The sequence below is a fragment of the Ascidiella aspersa genome, chromosome 6 (assembly GCF_963924565.1).
Source record: "Ascidiella aspersa chromosome 6, kaAscAspe10.2, whole genome shotgun sequence".
NCBI classification, from domain to species: domain Eukaryota; kingdom Metazoa; phylum Chordata; class Ascidiacea; order Phlebobranchia; family Ascidiidae; genus Ascidiella; species Ascidiella aspersa.
Window position 1 is genome coordinate 20488023 of NC_139452.1, and position 22997 is coordinate 20511019.

Below are 22997 nucleotides of genomic sequence, written 5' to 3' on the forward strand. Positions count from 1 at the left end.
TATAGGTAATACAAGTCTAAAATATTAATAATAACACACAAAAAATCTATTTTTTAACTATTTACTTGTTTTATTTGACTATATTAATTTATTTAATTTTGTTATACAACCATTTAATTGATATGAGAATTATTTTAGGTTGCCTTTTGAAAAATGAAACAGGAGTTACAGGGGCTAAAATTTAAATTAGCAGTTTATAAGGTGTCCTTTAGTCTCAGTGGTACCTTTATGAAATTTAGTTATCATTTGTAAATTTCATATAAAAAAGGTAAACAAATATTTGAAAAAATAATATAATAGAAAGTTTTCAGTTTAGAAAAAGTTTTTTTTATTGTGTCTGTTACAAACAAAAATAAATGATTTTATCTGTGTTAAAACATTTAGTTGGTGGACCTACAATATAACACAACACGGTGTGAGTAACAAATTTTGCCGGCCAGGTCCCTACTGACTCCCAATTTATTAGTATTGTTGGTTGTTTTGTTCTATGAACCTTAAGGAACTTCTGTCGAATTTTTGGGGTGCATTGTGGAGAACATTTAATTTACTGTGATACACATAACATGAGATGAGTTTTACCTTAATATAAATGCAGCTCAATTGATCATGTTTGAGGAAGTTGTGAATTTTTTTAAGCACTCTAGGAAATGTGTTCGAAGCAGTAAGTTATTAACAACAGAAATAATATATATATATTTTTTACTTAGTGTTAAGTAAGGTTTGCAAGCATTCGGTTGTTTTCTTTGATGGATCACTTAATGCAGCAAGAAGTGTATGGGAGATTGCCTGAATTTCAGGATTTCTGATGACAGATCCAATTTGTTTTAAAGCTTGTTGGCCTGGAAGTACATAATAACATCAGTAAAAGTAATATTCTTGAGCATTTTTTTGAAGTTTTAAACTTGCAACAATGTTAAGCCAATCATTAGTATACAAAAAACTGTTAGGAAAAAATCAGTTAATAAATTTAAGGTCGCAATATCCAGACGCTTTTAAGCCACCAACTACCTGCATGCTGAACTTTAGGATGGGAATCTGTAAGTACTTCACATAACTTTGGAACTATACTGGGGAGGCATGAAGAGAGTTGCTTGGGAGCACAGAAGGCCATTGCACCGAGTAATTCAGCTGAACCTGTCTTCGTTCTCCATGTGTCCTCGTTTAGTGCATTAAGTAAAGAAGGAAGAATTAATCGCACACCATGAGCACTCAGATTCCGCATGACTGCACGCGCAGTATTATCAGCTGCCTGCAAAACAACATGATACAACAAATAAAAAATATAAGATCTTGGATAATAAAACATAAAAATGTAAAGTTAATGTGCAATTTACAGCATTCTATTAATTAAACACTGTTTTATAGGATTAATTTAACTTTAACTACCTAATTCTATCATTATCTTAAGTAACAATCACCTCTCTGACGTATTGATTTCCATCACCAAAGCAAATGAGCAAATGAGGTAAAACATGTACAACATAAGGCTCAAACAGGCGGCCCAACATTCCACAAAACATTTCAAAGGCCATAAGTGCACCTTCTCTGTGCCTGTAAATCAATGTTGGTTTATGTAAATTTGTACCTAATTACAATATTTCATAAAACATATTAAACATTTTTACTAGTTTTGTATAAAGTTGAAATGTTGGCTGCTTTCTACCTGTAATTCTTTTTATCTTGTATTGCTTCTGTAAGTTTACCCATAATGTCATGTTGTTTAAAAGAAATAATGCCAAGACCTTTAACCATTCCAGCCAATCCATATGCAGCTCCTGACATAAACAGTGATCAAATAGTAAAACATGCAGTGTTGTAATGACATAAGTCACGGATTTGACTTAAGTGTACTTAAGTTACTGGTTTCAAAATACTTGACCTATGGACAAATGACTTTGGTTGAAATAAAGTGTTTTCCTAAGCAGTTCTTTATACAATTAAGTTATTTATCCTAACTTTTGAACATAAAACAATTTGCTTGCTAAATGTTGTGTTTTCCTTATGTTTTGTTTGTCATTACGTAGGAGTTTAACAATTCCAATAGTTTAACTTTTCATTTTATGACAAGGACCAGACTTAAAGTTGACTAGATCAAATTATGACTTGACTTGAAATTCTTGTTATTTATTAGAAAATACTTTTACGTTTAATATTTGACAATGACCTGACTGGGAGTTAAGTCATTTTCAAATACTTGAGCATGAATTACCCAGTGCTATGTTCCCTCGAATCAATTAATCAACATGTCGCATTCTTGGTAGGATTGACTTAACCTATGCACTAAGACCTACTCCATAGTTTTCATTTCAAAACGGCTAGATGTATTACAATACCTATTTTAAAGCATATGTGGTTTTAAAGAAATTATAATGGTATATAGTGATTACTGTTTTTATTTATTGAGTGAATATGATGCTGGCAAAAAATTTGTAAAACACATAATTTCTGTGCAAAAATGACAAACTTTAGATACAAAGTTTTATTTTATGATCACTAAAGAATAATAACATTCCTTGAGTTAAGATAAATGTTTTCAAAGTAATCAATGGGTATTCAACTTGATGGGTATGCGAAAAGTGTGACTTGTTATAAATCAGAAACAGAAATGAGTTGTACCTTAAACAAAATTACTTGATTCACAAGCTCACCTTTTCGTTCACCATAGTTATCAGAATCAAGTAAAATAGCAAGAAGCTTTAGCACAATGTCAGGAGCTTGTTGTTTTATTGCAGGTACCAAAGGAGGAAGGCAGTTAGCTACAGCTTCTTGAACCTGATAACAAACCATTAATTAAAATAAGAAAAATCAGTAAAGCAAATTTTACTTGCTAACAACTAAATTGTGGGAAACACTGCAATATATTTAGGTTTCAGAAATTATTATTATTATTTCATTTACAAAATGTTTGCACACATTTTATTAAACTCTATTATGGTTATCTATACATTGCTATTTAAAAGTGTTTTGGTTCCAGATATAAAATTAAGACTACCGGGCTTTATGGCAGCTTTTCTGTCATAACACTGCAAGGGTTCTACCTTAATCAGTCTGGTTGCTCGAAATCTCTTAAATCAAACAACTCCTAGTCCTAGGTGATGGGGAAAGAACACTTGTAATCCAACACTAGTTTGGGCCATTACAGAAATACTAAAGTGATTTGGTTAGTTGGAATCTGGGTTTTCTTTCTAGTAAATGTTTTTAAAATCTCTCTTTTACATCTTTTTAGGCAGTTTTCTGTATCCAAAGCGCAGGGCATTCTGCACTCTATAAAATTAAAATGATGGTAAGTTTAACTTAATCACACTCATGATGTGTGTCTTTGTTAAAACCACAGAATTATTAAAAATGGTAATTTAGAGGTTGGGCATGTTTTGTGGGGCTCTTGATCATCCACCAGAAAAACTTGCCTTTATTATGGTACCACAGATCAGCCTAAAAAATAATTCATTGACAAAAAATGTCTTTCTATCATTCTAAATATCTTAAACTTTACCTGGCAACCTTAAAAACCTAGATTAACCTGACAATGACTAGCCATAGTTGTCTTATTATATATCTGTGCCTTCAAGACTCTACGGGGTCTTAAATTTTTTTCACTGGCCCACACTGTTAAAAATATTGGGTACTTCATTGAAAAAGTTTTGGGTAGTGCAACAGTTTACCCCGAAACAGGGACAAAAAATTTGGGTACCCTTAAAACTTACCCAAGTAGAATTGGGTAGCGTGCATACCTAAAGAAATTTCCTTTTTTTGTTAGGTAAAAAAACATGCTACCCAATTGGAAGAAAACATTTTTTGGGTAGTAAGATTTCATACCCAAATATTCATGGAACGTTTCTATCCAAAACAGGAAAATTGGGTACTACTCACAAGTACCCAATTCCAATTTCTCGAATTGGGTAATCATAACACCCTAAAAGATATAGGTCTAAGCTTTTATACCCAAAACGCATGTACCCAAAATCGGTGAATTGGGTAAAGTTAACAAATACCTAATTAACAAATTGGGTACTCTTAACTTCCTAAAAACAGTGGTTTCAGCTTTGCATAAAACGAGACTCCAAAGTAAGTTTTAAAACGTACAGTTTGGTTCATTTACAAAATCAAGTCAACTTAAATACACAAAAATCGGTGAATTTGGCAAAGTTAACAAATACCTAATTAACAAATTGATACTCTTGACTTCCTAAAAACCTAAATACACACATGCAGACTGTTTTAAGGATTCTAACCTAAATGTTGGACGAACAAATTCCTTAAATGAACCAAATGTGAATACTATACATAAAGGGTGAGGAAAAAAATATTGATTACTTCATTCAGTTTGGGTAGTGCATGAGTTTACCCCGAAAAACGGAAAAATAATTTGGGTAACTTAAAAAACAACCCAAGTAGAATTGGGTAGCGGGTTTACTCAATATAATTTTGATTTTTTAGGATTTATACCCAAATTCAGAGCCGAGATTTGTACCCAAAATAAATAAATTGGGTATAGTCAACAACATGTACTGAAATAATATCGGTAGAATGCTGTGTAAGGAATGTTCACATAATTGGGTTTGGGAACTTTGGGTATTCTTAGATTTAACCCAAAACAGACTTGGGTAAAATCCAAAAATTAATAATAAATATGTTTAGCACCGGGTATAAAAAACAAATTAATGGATCATACATTTTATTGTTCATCGTAATGATCAACACAAAACTTGTTCGATATTGACTATGTTGGAAATATAACTTGTTATGACATTGATTAATGCGACTGTTTTAAGATGAAAAATCGGAGGACTGTAACCTCCTATTTCACTTATTAATCTAATAGGCATTCCACTTAATCTATTATTACCGTTATGAGTTATTTTAGTAGCTTAGGGCTTATAGCCTAACATACATTAAATACATCAGTTTGTTATAAAGCTTATTAGGTATACAAATATTTAAATAACCGCAAATTGGTGCGTCGATTTAAAATTTTGAAAGTTGGCGCGAGACGTCACACTCCGTTACGCAAGAGGCATTCTTTCCCAAAGCGCGCGTCTAAAAGTTAGTTTGCAAACCACATAAGTTATGTGTATCTGAGAAGTGTGATAAACACCAGCCAATTGCAGTTAACGTGTTCTCAACTTTGAAAAGATTAGGATAAAAAAGAAAAAGAAGGTGGATATGTCTAGGTCAAGTCTTTTATGGTAAGTTAAAACATGTCTGTTTTTTATTTAATTTATATGTCAACACTTTTGTTGAAAAAGAAACAAGAAAAATATACCCCACTGATATTGTACTACCTGTCAAGATTTTTGGTGATCCTATTGTTGGACCCAGTCAAGTTTACTGTTTACAACAAAAACTTTATCGAGTAATTTATGTGCCCACCTTAATCTTTTGGCGCTGGTCATCATTTTTTTTCGTTTTGTTACCCTAAAAAAATGGTAGGATTCTAATTTCTAGACCAGCGCCAGAATCCTATACCACAACAAAATTTTTTTGTTTGGGTGCGGTTTGGCATGTGGGTTTAGGTAGGTTAAGCAATGTTAATAAATAATTAATATAATACTATTTGACCCACCCTTATCCAAATAAAAATACTATATATCTTTTGTTAAATTATTGATTTTTATTTTCATCTTTCAGCAATCCCAAACTGCAAAAAAAATACTATGCTATTTTATATGATAATAATTGTCAATGTTGTTTTGAGATATTACCTTTATTTGTACAAGTGTGCTTTATATATATATATAGTAAAATGCTTTACATGAGGCAATTTTGTTTACCTAAAATAGTTTTGTAACATTAACTATTGCACTTATTAGAACTATAGATGTCTGATAAACCAAATTCCATTAGTATTGGTACTTCTCATCATATTAATTTATGCACTTTGCCATGTTTTTCGATCCACTGTAGTGTTTTCTAATTTGAAAGTTTAATATAAATCAAAAAATGCCTGGTAGCAACAGTTTATATATTGAAAGTTTAATTTCTGAGAAAATTTTACATTAAAAATCACGAAGAGTCTTTCCTGTAAATGCACTTATAAATTTGATCAGTTTTGCTCATTTTAATATAGTAATGACATTATTTGGTATTGGATCAGATCCCGGTACATTTTGCCTAAATTTTCTTGTATTAGAATTATACATTCCTAATTTTAAGTATAAAAACACAAATATTTATGTAGTGAGTGATATTATTTCAAAGGTATAGGAACATACAATGTTTTGTTTAGACTACTGCACTATAATTTATTTTTAACTTTGTGTTTTTTACAGTCAAGCAATGATTATTATCAGCAGTGTCCACTATGCTTAACAATGGACCTTATCTGGACAGGTGAAGCAAATTAACCAAATGCCATTAAAAAATACTATTTCAAGAACTATTCTCCTGGTAAGCAATATATATATAGCTCCTGTAAAGACTAATGTTGCCTAAAATTGATACTGTTAACATTACTTATTTTATAACATATATGTTTAGATTAGGAGAATATATTTGTCTAATGGCTTTTGAAAGGGATCAAAAAACTTAGTTTGCATTAAGCAAAAGACATATTTTGTTTTTGTAGAAAAATACAAACACATATAATGTTAAGAGGGCTGTCCATGGACTCCAAATAACCATTCAAAGCAGTGTTTGTCAGTGCAGAAAAAAACTACTGTTGTAAAAATCTAACCCCACTTCTGTCTATATACCATTGTGTGTTTAATATGAGTGATGTCCTCATGGCCCATATGTATATTTAGCCCTTAATTTTTTGTAGTCTTTTTGGTGAAACGTTCTTAAATGTTAGTGATACGTTGATTATAATTATTGTTTGCAAAATAATGCCGTTTTCGTTGTAATTTTAAAGTATTTTTCCTTATGTTGTTTTTTCTTTTGTATTTTTATTTGTCAGGTTCCATTTGTTACAACAGCGTTCTTTCTAATACACTTTCTTATTTGCTGCTTAGAAATTGTGATGAACCCAAAATTATTTAGGTGAATTCTTTTTCTACCCAACAATGTTGAATTTCTTGACAAATGTACCATGAATATTAGGCATGGCACGAACTAAAATTACCCAATATAGCATTTGGGTAAAATAATGTGATACCCAACATATTTATTGGGAATCCCACAAGCGTACCCAGAAAACTAAAGTGGGTACAACCTAATATTACCCAAGAATACCATTTGGGTGGAACAATGCGATACCCAAAAATATTTATTGGGAATCCCCACGAGCGTACCCAGGAAGTTAAATTAGGTACAGGCTTATGTTACCCAATATACAATTTAGGTAAAATAATGTGATACCCAATAATTTAGATTAGGTAAATGTCAGTGGTACCCAAGGTATTTTGGGTATTAATTACCCAAAAATATTTATTGGGAATCCCCACGAGCGTACCCTGTTTGACAAAAAAGTACCCAATGATTTTGGGTATTGAATACCCAATTTTGTTAACAGTGCAACAGTGTCAAAAGGGTAAGACCCAAGACCCAATGATTTGATATATTTTGTTGAACAAAGCACATTATTTTTTAATTCAGTCTATATACATATAAAACAAGAACATGCAATAAATCACAAATACTTTTTCGGTCAGTTTATTGAATAGGAGTAAACTTACAGCCTGAGAAGGAGTGGAAAGAGTTTCCGTAAGTTTTGCAACAATTGGTTTAATTTTGGGGTCATCATTGTTAAGATGGCGTGCTAATGTTCCCAAAAGAATAACAACATTTTGTCGAATGACATCATAGCTTTCTGACGTTGGTGCCTGCATCAAAGAGCATTAATCAAATTTGACACACAACAATCTGTAAAAACACACTATTGACATTTAAACAATATAACCAACAATAAAACAATATATATGTTTATCACAACATTTGGTATGGCTGCAATTACCCAAATAAGGTAAAAGGCTAATTAATGTAGTTAATGTAGGGTAAAATACAGATATGTTAATTGTTAATGTATTGGAATTTGGAAGTTAGAGAGTTGTTAGGACTGCCTTCAACATAATTGACAGGAAAATTATAGAAGTATACAGCAATTGGGTCTAAATATGTGTTTATGTCGGGTTTAAATTGCTAAATTTTATATTTAGAGAGGAGACATGACATATTGATCATATCAAGAGATTATTTTGGCAAAGAAGTTGTGAGACCAAAGTTCTAAAAATTTTGTCCTGTTTTTATCGCACTTGGCTGGAGTAAAATTAATCTAGGGGCTATTTGTTTTGCCTGTTGGTCAAATAAAACTCGCTTTTTGGTTATACATATAGTTCAAAGAAAACAAATTTAGGCAAATAAATATATAAAAAAATATACGCTTAATGAGAACACTGTGTGAAGTATTAAGCCAACAGATGTATGGTTCCATAAAAACCATCTTATAATTTGCACCAAAGTGATAAATATAATATAATGGGTTTACTTAGTTAAAATAAATAGAGGTGGTAATTACTTCTCGAACAAAGTACCAATAAAAATACATTAACAATTTTTAGTTTGCGAGCTCCTAATTTCCCTCCACCCTTTACATTTTACAGCGATAAACAAAATGTTTTTAGTTGTCTGCTATTATGCAAGCATTTGTTGAAGTGCAGTTAATGTAGTCCTAACTCAACACCCCTAAAACACTTTTGCACGACCCACAGATTGGGCAGCCCTGATTTAAATAGTATAGTGCTATTTAACGAATAATTGTTTTTTACATTTATCATTTCCTGAAAATGATTGATAACATTTCTGTATATTTAGAGAGGAAAGTGGCTCATAAAAATCTGTGGTGGGTCACTAAGTAACCAGCGTGTCAGTGGTTTGCCATCCCTGATCTATACAATATACCTGGTTAAAAAAGATAACTGCCCTGAACCGTCTACATATGCTGCTAATTAAATTGAAAAAAAAAAGTATCAATAGAATCACAAACATTTCGAAGAAACTCTTCAAGAATAGAAAGCAATCCAGAAGCTGAAGATTTTCCATGGTCATTGACAGCTTCAAGAGCAGATTTAAGCATTTCACCACGAACCTGGTAAAATATATTAATATGAAAAATAGCAATAAACAAAAGGTAAAATATATCTTAGACTACCTCTGAATTACGATCACCAATTGCATCAGGAACATAAAAGGAAAACAACTCTTGCACTTGATCCTCATTAAGAAGTGGAGAAATTCTTTTAAGAGCAAATGCAAGTCCAATCCTATTCTGAAACTGATCTGGTGGTGATTCAGATATTACTCTTCCAAGTTGATCTAACACAGGTGGAGGTCGCTAAAAATTATGCAAAATAAAACAAAAGTTTTCATTAGAAACATAGCCAAATGACAGGAGTAACTAAAAGTAAACATTGAAAGCAGTGGTTCTATTTTTTTTTCTGGCAAGCAAATGTAAGTTTTCAGTAACTCACACAAACAAAAATTTTGTTCAAGTCACACATAAATATCAGCAAATTAAAATCTTTAAAAACGCGCCGGCACAAAATACTTTGGCCATAAACTATTATTTTTTCGAACAGCAAAAGAGTTGCAAAAGCACATTAATATTTTGCATATATATACATATATTTTTTTTTAAATATTTTTTTAAGTTTGAATTGTAAAATAGTTGTTTATTCGTTTCAACATGTCAATGAGTGGTTCTCAACTATTGCAGCCACACCTAGTGCCTTTTACTGATGCTACCAAGTATTATTATTAAACAATCAACATGTTATTCAATAAAATACTCTTACTTCTAGGTTGGTGACATATAATTCGAATAATCGTGATAGTATTGTTGATATGTAGCTGTCATTTTCTTTTAGTGCAGCTGAAAGTGCCCCAGCACTAGCTTGTTGGATCTCTGGGACATAATGTTGAACATCATTCTAAAATACAAGACAAATTTACTTTACTGGTAAACAGATAAATACCAAGCCAAAATATAGCATACATTTACTTTACCGAAAGGTTTTAAAATACAGTTCAAGTGGAATTAGTATCTAAGCTCATACAGAAGTAGGTAGAATTTTGTGAACGTTTTGAATAAATATTTATTTAACATGCTATCTTCTATTGAAAACACAAGATAAGACCAATAAGAGTAATGGTAGCGATTTTTTTGGAATACAGGGTTTTTTCAAAACATTTTTTTAAAGTTTTTATTACATTGCCGAAAATAAGTAATAAATAAAATGTTAAAAAATATATGTCCAATATTTTAAAATATGTTTTCCGTTTTTCCGCGACGCACTTCGCAACCTTCCACAGCGTAACGGTAAAGAAGCGCTGATCTAGTTCAAAAGACAGCATCATAATGTAAACAAACCGGACATATAATGACCATTTTTGAACTTGCGTAGTTAAAATAGTCAAAAAGTATGTAAAATGGACTCGTGTCTAATTTGTCAAAGAGGCGGCGGGCCGGATGAATTACATCGGCGGGCTGGATCCAGCCTGCGGTAAGTAGGTTGCTGACCCCTGGTTCAGTGTTTCACCTGAGGTTAACGATTGCACAATAAGCGGTTTCGACGCACGTGTTCGCTTTGCGTCAGAAGGTTTGCTTTTTGCTAAACGTTATTAAAATCACTATTTTGTGACTTCATAATTCATCAACGTCAGACAGAAAATAGGGAAATGTCCTAAGTGGAAAATTTGGGAACCCCTCCCAGTTTGATTTTCTGGACACACCCCTGTTTTGAACTGTGTTTTAATATGATGTTGATGTTGTTCTAACTTCTGTCCTATGGTGCGAGTCCTTTCATTGTATATCCAACAACAACCTCCAGCTATTTGCTCCAAAGTCTCAGTTAATAGAATTTTAGAATTTCCTTAAAGAAACACTTGTGTTTACGAAACCTAAGATTAAGTATTTAACTTTTACCAATAAATCCATACAAATAATTCCATCCAATGTAACGCCTATATTATCCCACAATAGCTTTGCTAAGCCGGAAATGTTTTCATCCTCTTCATGCATGGCTACCCAAAGGCGACGAATAAGTTGAAGGTCATTCTTATTCAGTACATGCTCCAATTCCAAAAGGCCCTAGAATAGATAAGGAAGTCAAATTGAAATAATGGATCTACAATGCTGCTGGTCATCAACAGACCAGCAAATATGCTTATTTTACTCAGCACAGTTGAGGCCAGGCTTACACAACTCAAAATTCTACAAGGGCCACAAAAAGCAAAAAACATTTCAGGCCGCTTGTACTGAAGTCGATATAACAATTTTGAAGTGAATATAATGCTACATAGTCAAATAAAACATCACCAAGATATAAAAAATGACAACAGCTCTTGTTTTCAGTCATTATGGTAAGTTAAAAAAAATTAATTTAAAAAACAGTGGTAAACTTCAGGGATGAAGTTACAAAGTTACGCCATAAAACAACTATTTATGAAAACACCCTGGAGTGGCCTGTGTGCAATATACATCTGAAATGCAGTATCTTTGCAAAAAGTGCATAACAAACACTATGTTTTAAATAACCCACTAATTTCTTTAGCAAAACAAAATATAATCATGTTATGTAAAAGAAGAATTTTTTTATCAAATCTTTGTAATAAGGCTCTACTCTTTAAGTCAGGACTTCGTAAACTGGGGGTCATGTAAAGTGTTTAAGCTAAATAAAGTTTAGAAAATTAAAAGGTCTCAGTTAAATATTCTAATAATAGTTCCCTTTTATACTTTATTGCTGTTTATTGGAGAAACATAACATACCTTTATACTAGCTGTGCGTACGTTGTTAGCAGATGACATTAGATTAGAAAGAAGTAGTTCAGAACATTTCTGCAGCTCTAACCCACTGAAGCATACAAAAAATTAATCAAAACTAAGGGTGGGTATTAAAATTAGTAAAATTGCTTGCAAATATTCAAAAACATTAAGCATAAAGTTACATTTAGCAAAATAAAGCTAATTCTCACCTTTGGAATTTACTTATACAAGAACAAGTCTCCAAAAGAACCTGTGAAGAACTTTGCTGCACTTGGACCATTGTGGTTGAACCTAACAGCTGACACATACATTTAAGGATATCCAAGAATGGTAACAATTCAGGCAAGTGAGATTTGTTCAGAGTTTGTCTCAGACAGACATGTTTTAGAATCAGTTCCAAAGCATTGCATATCAACTTTGGATCATTGTTCATAAATTTGTTGCAATTTTGCAGCGCAGCATTAATAAATGGAAAGATAAATGCAAATGATTCAATGGAGTAGGCATCTAAACATAAATCTTGACTTCACATTTTGTAAAATAAAGCACTTTAGTAAACAAACAGTGGATAATTTATAGCAAACTGAATTTATTTCTGTCACATCACAATTCTAGAAGCAGAACATAAATTATTTTTAACAAATAATACAGATTACAATTAAAAAAATTGTTTGTCAAAATAACCAAAAGCTGTGTTTCTAGCTTTAAATTAGTCACATTTTCCTTTCCACTTTTATTTTTTTAATAAGATTAGTTATTGTACAGAGCTCAAGTGTAAGTCATTTGTAACAAAACTAAACATATTACATTTTAGGGAATGCCACTTAAAAGTTCAATCAGCTTCGTTTTAATGAACAATGATTAACTGTAAACATTCATATTAATACCCCAAACTATTTGGAAGTAATAGTGTATTTGCTAGTCAGGTATTTTGCTGAATTGCTTAATGAGAAATAGTGCTAAATAACTGTTTGATTAACTGTTTTTTTTTGTATATTACTACAACTGGAAGTTTGTATATTACTACAAAACTATCTCTGAAAGCAAACAGTTAGCTTGGTGGGAATCTTATTTTATACCCCCCCCCCCCCCCCCCCTTTTCGTAAGTGACATTATCGTTTTTTGTTTGTTTTTGAGTTTTACTCACCGTCCGAAGCTGCGTGTCTTTAAATGTAATTGGGTCACGCTTCTTAAGCTAATGCGAAACCAAAATCAAACGCAAAACGCCATTTTTTGTCTTTTGTTTGGTCGATTGTAAACGTTAGATAGTTTTTCTCTTTCGCCTTTCGTTATTCGTTCAGGTTGGCTAATCAGCAAAGTGTGTGTTCGACAATTAATAATATAAATCAAGCGGTTTCCGCTTTTTTCTCTCTGAAAACGTCAAGTTAGCCGGTGCTGATGTTTGTTGTCTGCGTTAATATCAGATCTTGGTGTAAGACTGGAGTCAGCAACCTACTGTAATTCATAGGGCCCGTCGCCTCTTTGACAAACTATACACGAGTTCATTTCAAATAATTTTTGACTATTTTAACTATGTAAGAACGAAAAATTTTCCCGCTTTCGCGCGAATCACCTTACTATTTGACATAGAACATTTTTATTTTCGGCAATGTAATAAAACTTGCAAGAAATTTAAAAGAAATGCCGTTATACCAAAAAAAATCGCGCTCGCTTCACTCCCAAGGTGCGCCCAAACACCTGGGAAAAACTATCTCTGTTTAGTATTGCAGGTGGCAACAGACATGCTTGTAATTTAGCTAGTCCCGTACATGGATCTATCAAAATTAATCACACATGTTTCACAGTCTTGGTTTACTTTTTCGCCTGAAGTTAACGATTTGCACACTAAGAGGTTTCACAGTTGGCGCCTGGCAGGATTATCGACAACGCACATGTTTGCTTTTGCTGGACGTTAATTGGCTTTTTCGGATGATTTTTTTTTCTTGTTTATGATGTAATTACCATCGCTATGTATGACGTCATATCCGTCACTATTTTATGACGTCATTAACGTCAGAAGAAAAAATAACAGGGAATTCTCTAAGTTGAAAATTTCGGAAAAATTAGTTCTTTTTATTGTGCCTTGGTCTCTTGATAGTGGAAAGCACCACATTCTTGAGATGTTATCCTTATTTTTTAAATAATTGTTTATTTGAAACATGCAGATAGCTTATTTAATACACAATTTGTACAATATTTTTTTATACAAAAAAATTTGGACATGGCACACAGTTCAGGAACCACTACTTTACATGTTCTTTCTAGATGTATACAGCTGTCTTTGTGTTGGCTACTGCTGGTTTTTAATGTGTATAAAAATTGTTTTGAATGTTAGTTTCAAATTATTTATCTGTACCAAAATAACTGTTACATTGTCTTTAAAAACACACAGTTGAACAGTTTTATGTTATTCTATATCACCATATGCAAGTACATGGTATAACAGAACAAAGTACAGATGATAAGTATAGTAAATTCTTACCATTTTGTGAACATAAGGACATTAAAATCCTTGAAACCACTTTTGGCAATGGTTCATTACCAAGGTTAGCTGATATTGCAGGAGAACTCATCCGTATTGTCACAAAAGCTATCTGCAAACCTACAAAGATATTTTTAAATTTAGAACAACATGAAAGTTCAGTAACATTAAAATATTTACCCACCTAAATTTTTGTTGCCATACATCATTGCCCTACTCAAACTAACATACAAGTGCTGTGCATGGCTTGATAAAAGCTCAGAGCAAAAAAGTGAAACAATTGGCTTAATTAAGGGCACCAAATGTTGACACATTTCTGGAAATTTTTCCACGACCTCCATTGAAGTTTGCAAGATTTTCTGTGCTTCGGTAAACTGATCCATGAGCTATAAAATATACAAGTGTGTTTTTACAGGACATCTGTTATATTTTAGAGATATTCATATTTAAACCACAAATTTACAATGGAAAGCTTTGTCCTAATGTTTTTCTCTTTTGTTGCTTCCTCCTCAATTAATTGAATTTGCTTTTTAGATAAGTTTTTGTTTGTAATAAGAAAGGATATCTTTCTTTTTTGATTTTCAAATGAGGCTCCATCATTATTCTTTCTCTTGAGATCAAGCTCCCTTTGAAGATCCTCCGCGTCTTTTTGTTCTTTATAAGAATAGGCTTTGTTCTCCCGCTTTACATTTTTGTTTTGTGTAATTTGAGGAATACTGTAAATATTCCATCAAATTAATAAAACATACCATTGTGGGTAACACAAACATCAAAAGGTATACTAAATTTGAATGTTTAACAACAAAGCAAAATAATTAACTTCTAGGTATTAGCACTTAACCAATTAGCTAAAATAACCTTACTTTTTAACAATACTTTCATTCCATAATTCACCATCTGGAGTCTCCATAATTTTTACATCAGTTGAACTAACTGTTTTGAATTCCTCTATTTGCAACACACCAAGAGCATATTCTCTGACCTCTGGCAACATTAAGTCTGGAGCAATTCGTATAAGTTCAGCTAAGGCTTTCAGACAAACCTAAAATTGAGTTAGTATTTATTATATAAATATTAGGGTGCATAAGTTTAAGTTTTAAATTTTTAGCTTTACATTTTTGACCTAAGTAAGTATCATAAAAAAATTAGGAGCTCTCTTTTGATTTAAAACAAGTCAATCAATGTCTAATAAAAAGCTATCGGTGTTTGTCTAATGGACACTACCGGTGTTTGCACAAAGGGAAAAAATAAATAAATCTTGGCAGTTTTTTCACACAAAGCTCAAACAAAACAAACTTGGGCACTTTTCTCTATTTAGAATAAAACAAAATTAATGTAGGCACTTTTTATTGTCAATTTTTTAATAGCAATTAGGTTGAAAAAAAAAATGGTTTGGAAACAGTTTTGTTCTTTTTGTTTGCACAAAGCTAAAAAAATAGTTTGGGCACTTTTTTAATAGCAATCACGTTGGAAAAAACTGGTTTGGGCACAGTTTTGTTTTTTTGTTATGTTTGCACAAAGCTAAAAAATATGGTTAGGGCACTTTTCATTTGCATAGCTTGAATTAAAACTAATTGGACACTTTTTTGCATATCTATTTTAATAAAAAAAACTGTGGACCAAAGATATTATATTAAAAATTTATTGCAAAATAGTTATCATGTGGGCTACAGGAGACGACTGGCATTAAGAATATGCCAAATAATTCCATCATCAAAAGTAAGTCATTTAAAATAAGAATAAATAAATATATATCGATATTATGCCAATCAAAATTATTTTTTTTGGTATTAGACTAAAAGTAACATATTACCTTTGAGTGCACCTTGAGCTTGATAAGCGTTTCAGTAATTAATGTTTTATTATTTTTTATGTATGAATAGGCATCCAGCCCATGGTAGTAAAGATAGTCCGTCCAGACATGATTGTTTAGTTCACCTATAATTAACACAGCACATTATTGCAATGTCCTTCAAATAGTAAGCAATAGCATTATAATCAATGCTTTATTATATAAAACCTATGTTGATTGTATTTCGAAACAAAGTACTTACTGATGCAAGGGTGAAAACAATCTTCCATAATAAACAAAGCAATGTCTCCTGCCAACTCACTATCGTCTTTTAATTTTGGAATATTTGTTAGACAAAGCAAGGCATTGAGAAATATTTTAGGTTGAATATAAAACTTATTCTCATCACCTTCAGTCCCATCAAAATCATTGATCACAAGCGACGGTCTTAAGACAGAAAAAAACTCTTCCAACATTTCTTTGCAAAAAGAAATATCTGAAAAATATATTTATTTTTATTTGTGTTTTCTGGTTACTAACTACTTTTATTAGTCCGTTAACTTATTATATTTAAAACTTATTATATTTTAAGTAATTTTCACTTATAAAAAAACATTTTCAATCGGAGTCTTCATGAATGTCAGATACATTGAGGTAGTATGGATCCACACAACATTTCACATAAAAGTTAATATTTTGACTTACTGAGTTCATTTGAAACATAAAGGTGCCAGAGAAAACAAATACATGTAAATAATTATAAAGTAATAAAGAATTACTTAAATAATCTGTGCAAAGTGCTGATTATCCAACTACTCTGTGTCAAAAGTAGCACCAAAAATAAACTTTTTACTCACCAGAAAAATGTTGATAGATCTTTTTAATTGTTTTTGCTGTTTCTCTTCTTAGCAACCAAGACTTGTGAAGAAGCATGTAAATCATGCAATAAATAAACTGTCTGTGCACAAAATTAAACATTGAACCTCTTTATATTTATACAAAGCATAATGTTTTTAAAATAAACAAACTTTGTTATCTCATGGTGAATTTTCTGCTGATGGTAGACAAAAATATATCCAATAAACTGCTGTAGCTTCATTAATGCATCTTCAGAGCAGTTGTGGATGAACTTAGTTGATAAAATGGCAGACTTCGGATTTAAAATTGTGCTCCAAAAGTTTGCCATATTGTAATCTACATTACATCAAGAGCTTTTAACGAAATAGTCAAAAAATTGGTTCATATTTGTTTTATTTAAGTCAAGAATTATCTGTGACATTGAAGGTAACTGCACAGACTCAACAAATCTGGGCATACCAGCTAAAGGGCCATGAAATAACTAAGGCACACATACAAATATTGTTTAAGAAAAAACTAGAAGCAAAGTAGCATTTTAAATAATTAAATCTTGGCAGAACAACAAAAACAATCAATTGAGACATTTTTTGTGAAAGGATTTTAGATCATTTTATGGGAATCTACCCTATGTTTTATGTTATAGTACGAATATTTCCAAACACAGATTTATACCATTTCTCCTAAAGTTCTTAATAACCCTAACTATATTTATTTATGCAGCAGACAGCTTGTTATTGCAACAGAATCTCCACATTTTTCATATTGATAAAAAAAACAACTTTAGTTCTACATTTTAAAGTTTAATTAACAAGGTAGTTGCCTTACAAAAAAATATATATTTTTTTAAATATTTAAAAATATTACTTTGTTTGAGTTCAACACTTTCCACTTTTACAAGAATTTCTGATGCACAAAGAGCTTCACAAACAACTAAAGTCTGTGGGTTTTGTTGAGTGGTCTTTTCAACACACTTTAGCAGAAAGGGAATAAATGGATCAACCTAGAAGTGCAGAAACATTAGGAATGTAACCCTATCACTTTAAATAAAAGTAAACATTATAGTTTATTACCCTATGATGTGTGTGATCACCATACTCTTGCCTATTTTAAATACCATGTAATAGAAATATTTATAATCAAATTTTATTGATTTTGGAACATAATTGTTGGACGTTTTATTTAGACATAGTTGGAATACCATAGTCCACATAGTGACATAGTAGTAGTTAACAAAAATAAAGAGATATTCCAAATGTTTAAAATGTTTCCTATTTCTGGATGGGCTTTCCCATTATAGATTTTATAATGGTAGAAATATTTATCACAATTACCAGCAAATACATATACTTTATATTACTACCTGAGATAAAGTATCAGATTTGAAGGTTAGAGTAAAGCAGGTAATGTAGGCAACTCTGACTGCATTTGGAACAGATTTGAGAGTGGTCATTTTCAAAAAATAGTCAACAACTTCTTTGGGCACATTGGTTTTAACTTTCTTGCACCAACTACCAAGAGCAGTGACAGCACTGATAAGAGTTCCCTCATGATTTTCCTAAAGTAGCCAAGCTTTTGTTATATTCAGTTAAACCAGAGTTTATAATTGTTTTCAATAAATTAGTTTAAGAGAACATGTTTTCCTACCAGCTGTAGAAAAGGAATAAACTGAATAGCAATGCTGGCAGCAAGGTCGCTTGCCGACTGACCATCACCAAAGGCACCTTCACTAAAACCACCAATAGCTTCAAGAATTGCAATTTTTTGAGTAGTTGTTGTTAATTTTCCTTGAGATCCTAAAGAGTCCAATAGATGTATGAAAAATAAAGGTATAATAAAGTAAATTTAGTATTTCACAGCAGAAACCTTTCAAAACTTGAAACAAGTATGTGACCACTTCTCCAATTGCAGATGTATCACTACACTGCTTGGCTACAATAGCAGCAGTTACCACTGCATCACAGCGACTCTCATCAACTTTGGACAAAAGTTGAGGTATCAACATCTTTAAAAGATCCATTCCATGCCGACTGAGATCGATTGAAACGTTTCCATATATGATTTTCATTACTACAAAAATGTTGTGCATATATTATAAAGATAGTAAAAAAGTAGGACTGTTCAAGCTAGAACTCTAATGTATTCTCAAAAAATAGGTTTCAAAATCTATAACGAATCCAGAATATAGAATTCCAAATTTAGATTTATTTTTGTAATCACCACTTTATTGGGAAATTCTTATATACGTCCTTCAGTGTTATTATAGCAATTAACTGAAAAATAATTTTGCAAAGTATTTTGTAACTTAAAAAGTTTTAGAAAAAAACTTTTTTGAGTTTTAGTTTTACTAGGTTGCAACTGTAATTTGTTTAGCAGTCCTGATGTAAATAAAGCATGTTACCAATGTCTGTAATGTGTTACAATTGTTTAACAATTAGGCATGCAAAAATATGCCAAAGAGAGCCAATATGCCAGAGATACCTACTTGGAAACATATTCTCAGGGTTTCTTAAAAGACCTTTTTGTAATGCAGGATGTAAAACTTTTTCATATTCAGTGTGACCTACTTCTTGGATGATTGGAGCAAAGCAAAGCTAAAAATAAAACACACCAAAACATCAACAGTAATTCATGGATAAATTAAAAGTTAGAACACAACCAAGTTAAGTAGCAAAAATATAAAAGCGATATGGGTTGATACTAAAATACAACTGTTTATAAATGGCTAATGTAAGTAATAATATATCAAGAAGCTTCTTTGAATAACATTAATTTTCCAATCCTGCACTTCTGAGTGTTTGAGGCACTACAATCATAGAAGAACAAATTTTAGGGTTTTTTAGTGTGTTCCAAGCACCCCTAGGAAAATTAGAATACCTAGCATACCTAAATCAGTCATAAATGTACAAATAAACGCTGTATATTTATGTTTATACATGCAATTTGGGAACCTATTCCCACATAAATTACAACAAAATCAAATCCATGTCCATTAGGCATTGTTTCCCAAAACTGACTTGGCATTTTAGTTTATATGTTGCATGCATTCTCTTAATGTAGAATGGCAGCCTATAACTGCCAGGCTAAAAATATTTTTAGAAAGTGCTTATCAACAATCTTCAAAGATGGCCGAAACTCTTAACAGTTCGTTTTTAAATGTTTATGAATTAAAACAAATATGTTTAAAATTAAGCAGACAAATTTTGTAGATGTTATCCTTCGCTTATATTGGTGAACTGTAAAAATTCAGAAAAGTTTCAGAAAAGAATAATATTGTCCAGCACTATTGCCGAGGGAAAATCTTTTGGCAGCCAGATTTTATAAACTTGTTTTATTTTAGACCATAATAAATTGATTTAGTGAGATCTAATTACACAATTTTTTATTCTATGTTTAATGTATAGATTTACAAAAATATATACCTTGCAAACAAAATATTACTTTAGGTGGTTTAAATGATTAATTACCAAACTTTGGAAAAATATTTGGGGCATTTTTTATGAGCTAAAAACTTGAAAAATATGAATTTCCTTTTTGAAATAAATTACAATATATCGCTTTATTTTTTTAGCCTTAAATCATGCTAAATTTACAGAAAATAACAACTCACATGCAAGTTTCTACATGTTTTTAAACAATAATATATAAGAACAAAACACTTGTTTTATCTCAAAATTCATACAAAAATTTTAATGTTTAGTGCATTTAATTAATAGGAATCCATCACAATTACATGTAGTATATATACAATGTTTGCGTCTGCAAACTTCTGTTTTTAAAACTGAAGATGATCGCTCCACAGATGCTAAAGTAGTCTGGCATTTTAATATTTTTGCACAGAATGTTGAAGACGGATAAAGGGTCTAAGTAAATATATTCAAATCTTAGCTCAAAAAGTACACTTAGCTCCTAAAATCTCAGCACTGTCTGATCATAAGAGGTACAAGTCTGATCTGACTGACTTACTGGGGATAGCATACTACAAATGTTAATATTAAGAGACAGCATAATGTACTGCAAATTATTGTGTTGAATAAAGTAACAATACAAATTGATGTCACACGCTATTAGGCTATAGAAAACAATAAACGTTACTTCAAATGTGAAATTAGGAATGAAACTCTTACTGCCTCTCTAATCCAGTATCATCACATTTAGAAGGCTAGAATCATTAATATTTTACAATACTCAAGCTATGTACGAGTTTGTATAATCTCAGCTGCGAACTACAAAAAATTACATTCCGTCAAACACAATCTAATGTTCTCAAGCTTTTCTCAAGATAAAAATATATATTTTGGGATGTTGCGTTGTGCTTTTGGAACTCATATAGCCACAATACACAAGTTTGTTTTAACCTCAAGTGTTTGATACTAGTGATTCATTGTCATGTAAATCAATTAACAAAGAAGTATTTTCAGATGGATTTTTGTGTGTTATAATGTAAACAAGCGTTTCAAAATTTGGTCGCTTTTTTTTACTTTATTTTTTATAAAATTTGGCTTTAAAAAAGCTGTTCTAATTATTTAACATTAAGCTAAGTTTGAATATTAAACAAGTTAAATTATTATCCAAGACGGAAAAAGTAAACCTTGTGTCGGATTTACTGCGGTTGAATTTTGCCTGATTTATGACTTAGTATTAAAACTGTTTTACACTAAAGTCCTAATGAACAAATTTAAAACTTTTGAGTTATATTATATTGAATTTTTCAAACACTTTTAAACTTAGATTACAATTAAAACAATTAATTTATATAAATAAAAATGCTTATATATGACCAAAAAAGTTTAAGAGCTAAAATAGTAAAAAAGCGCATAAACGAAACAATAAAGCTCTACCCAGGGTTGTGCAACCTGTGGGCCCAAATGGGACCAACAGAGTGCAGACTTTACTTTGAGGCTAACCTGCTAATACTCTCAATTAGTTTTATTACACGTTTAAAGAAAATGTTTGAATTGCATAGTCAATATATATAGCTTTTTATCAAATCTACAATAAACACCAGAAAAATGGACTGTAGGTTGCTACGCATTTTGATGAATGGTGGTTAAGTAGCTAGCAGGCAAAAAGGTTGCACACTTCTGTTTTATTGTAAGTTTCAGCAACAAAAAATAGTACTTACTAAAATAGGTTGTGGAAGGGACACCTTGCACATCACTATAGCCTTTACAAAAAAATGCAAAATTTCCTCCTTTTTCAGCAAAAATGTGTTTCTATCATATGTCACCAAGACGGTTAACAAAACACAACTGCTGGCACTTTCTTGGTCACGTAGCAATATATTAGAAGATTTAAGAAATGCATCAGGCATCTGCAAGAAATTTATATAGTACACATTGGCAAAGACCACAGCATTTGATGACTATTAAACAGTATAGATTAACAACAACTTATGTTTCCTTTATTTTCCTATAATATTACCAATCAAACTATTTTTTGTTCATAATAGCTAGATTAAACATACAAAAAGTTTTAAAATGTAAAACAATATTGCTTTGCTTGACAAAAGAGATCCGCGGAAGAAATTGATGGTACTGCATGTTTCGCTATTAAGTCAAAACTATTAGCATATTACTTATCCCTGTTACAATTACTACAATAAATGCTTAGCAGGTTTGTCAAGTCCTACCTTTTTCCACAAAGAGTATAATTTCCGTTTAGCACTGTTCCACATCTGTTGATAACAGCTACTTTGTATCCCAAAATACAAAAATGATTGTATCCTGACGATTTGTGACCATTCCACAGAATCACCAGGTGAAAGACAACATGTTTCAGCAATTATGTTACACCAGGAAAGTGCACAAAGTGCTTTTCCAGCCAGACTGCGACTATTACCAAAAAAAAAATGTTGGCAATCACTAGAGTTTTTAAGAAAATAATTAGTCCCAGTAAGCAATATTAAAAATTTAATGTCTTATTTTATTCCATTATAGATACCTGACATTTGGGATAAAAAGTAATGCAATCCGATTAACGTTATTATGTAAATAAATATTTTTTTAATCTAGAAGTTTTAATAAAAAAAAAACATTTTACAATAGCTTGTATATAGAATATTTAGAATATTGAATATTAAAAGGCGTGTAAAACACAAGTGACAACATTTTTATTATTTTTTAAGTTAATCTTAAAAACTTGCTCTAAAAATTAATGTAGCCTGGCAC

The 22997-nt window shown here is 31.3% G+C and overlaps 1 protein-coding gene across 1 annotated transcript in view; it reads right to left on the bottom strand.

Moving 5' to 3' along the window:
* LOC146140683 (stalled ribosome sensor GCN1-like) overlaps positions 1 to 22997 on the bottom strand; it is a 37846-nt gene that overhangs the window by 12015 nt on the left and 2834 nt on the right. The window contains exons 4-30 of the mRNA XM_083392378.1: positions 22460 to 22661; positions 21953 to 22141; positions 19313 to 19421; positions 18694 to 18897; positions 18475 to 18623; positions 18191 to 18385; positions 17695 to 17830; positions 17001 to 17166; positions 16830 to 16930; positions 16235 to 16468; positions 15994 to 16118; positions 15044 to 15222; positions 14644 to 14896; positions 14365 to 14566; positions 14181 to 14300; positions 11908 to 12205; positions 11702 to 11786; positions 10859 to 11023; positions 9729 to 9863; positions 9086 to 9268; positions 8921 to 9022; positions 7614 to 7760; positions 2649 to 2772; positions 1664 to 1775; positions 1419 to 1551; positions 1009 to 1249; positions 704 to 839 (exon numbers count right to left, since the gene is read on the bottom strand). Of these exons, the coding sequence (XP_083248504.1) occupies positions 704 to 839; positions 1009 to 1249; positions 1419 to 1551; positions 1664 to 1775; positions 2649 to 2772; positions 7614 to 7760; positions 8921 to 9022; positions 9086 to 9268; positions 9729 to 9863; positions 10859 to 11023; positions 11702 to 11786; positions 11908 to 12205; positions 14181 to 14300; positions 14365 to 14566; positions 14644 to 14896; positions 15044 to 15222; positions 15994 to 16118; positions 16235 to 16468; positions 16830 to 16930; positions 17001 to 17166; positions 17695 to 17830; positions 18191 to 18385; positions 18475 to 18623; positions 18694 to 18897; positions 19313 to 19421; positions 21953 to 22141; positions 22460 to 22661 (4425 nt within the window). The remainder of the gene's footprint in view (positions 1 to 703; positions 840 to 1008; positions 1250 to 1418; positions 1552 to 1663; positions 1776 to 2648; positions 2773 to 7613; positions 7761 to 8920; positions 9023 to 9085; positions 9269 to 9728; positions 9864 to 10858; positions 11024 to 11701; positions 11787 to 11907; positions 12206 to 14180; positions 14301 to 14364; positions 14567 to 14643; positions 14897 to 15043; positions 15223 to 15993; positions 16119 to 16234; positions 16469 to 16829; positions 16931 to 17000; positions 17167 to 17694; positions 17831 to 18190; positions 18386 to 18474; positions 18624 to 18693; positions 18898 to 19312; positions 19422 to 21952; positions 22142 to 22459; positions 22662 to 22997) is intronic.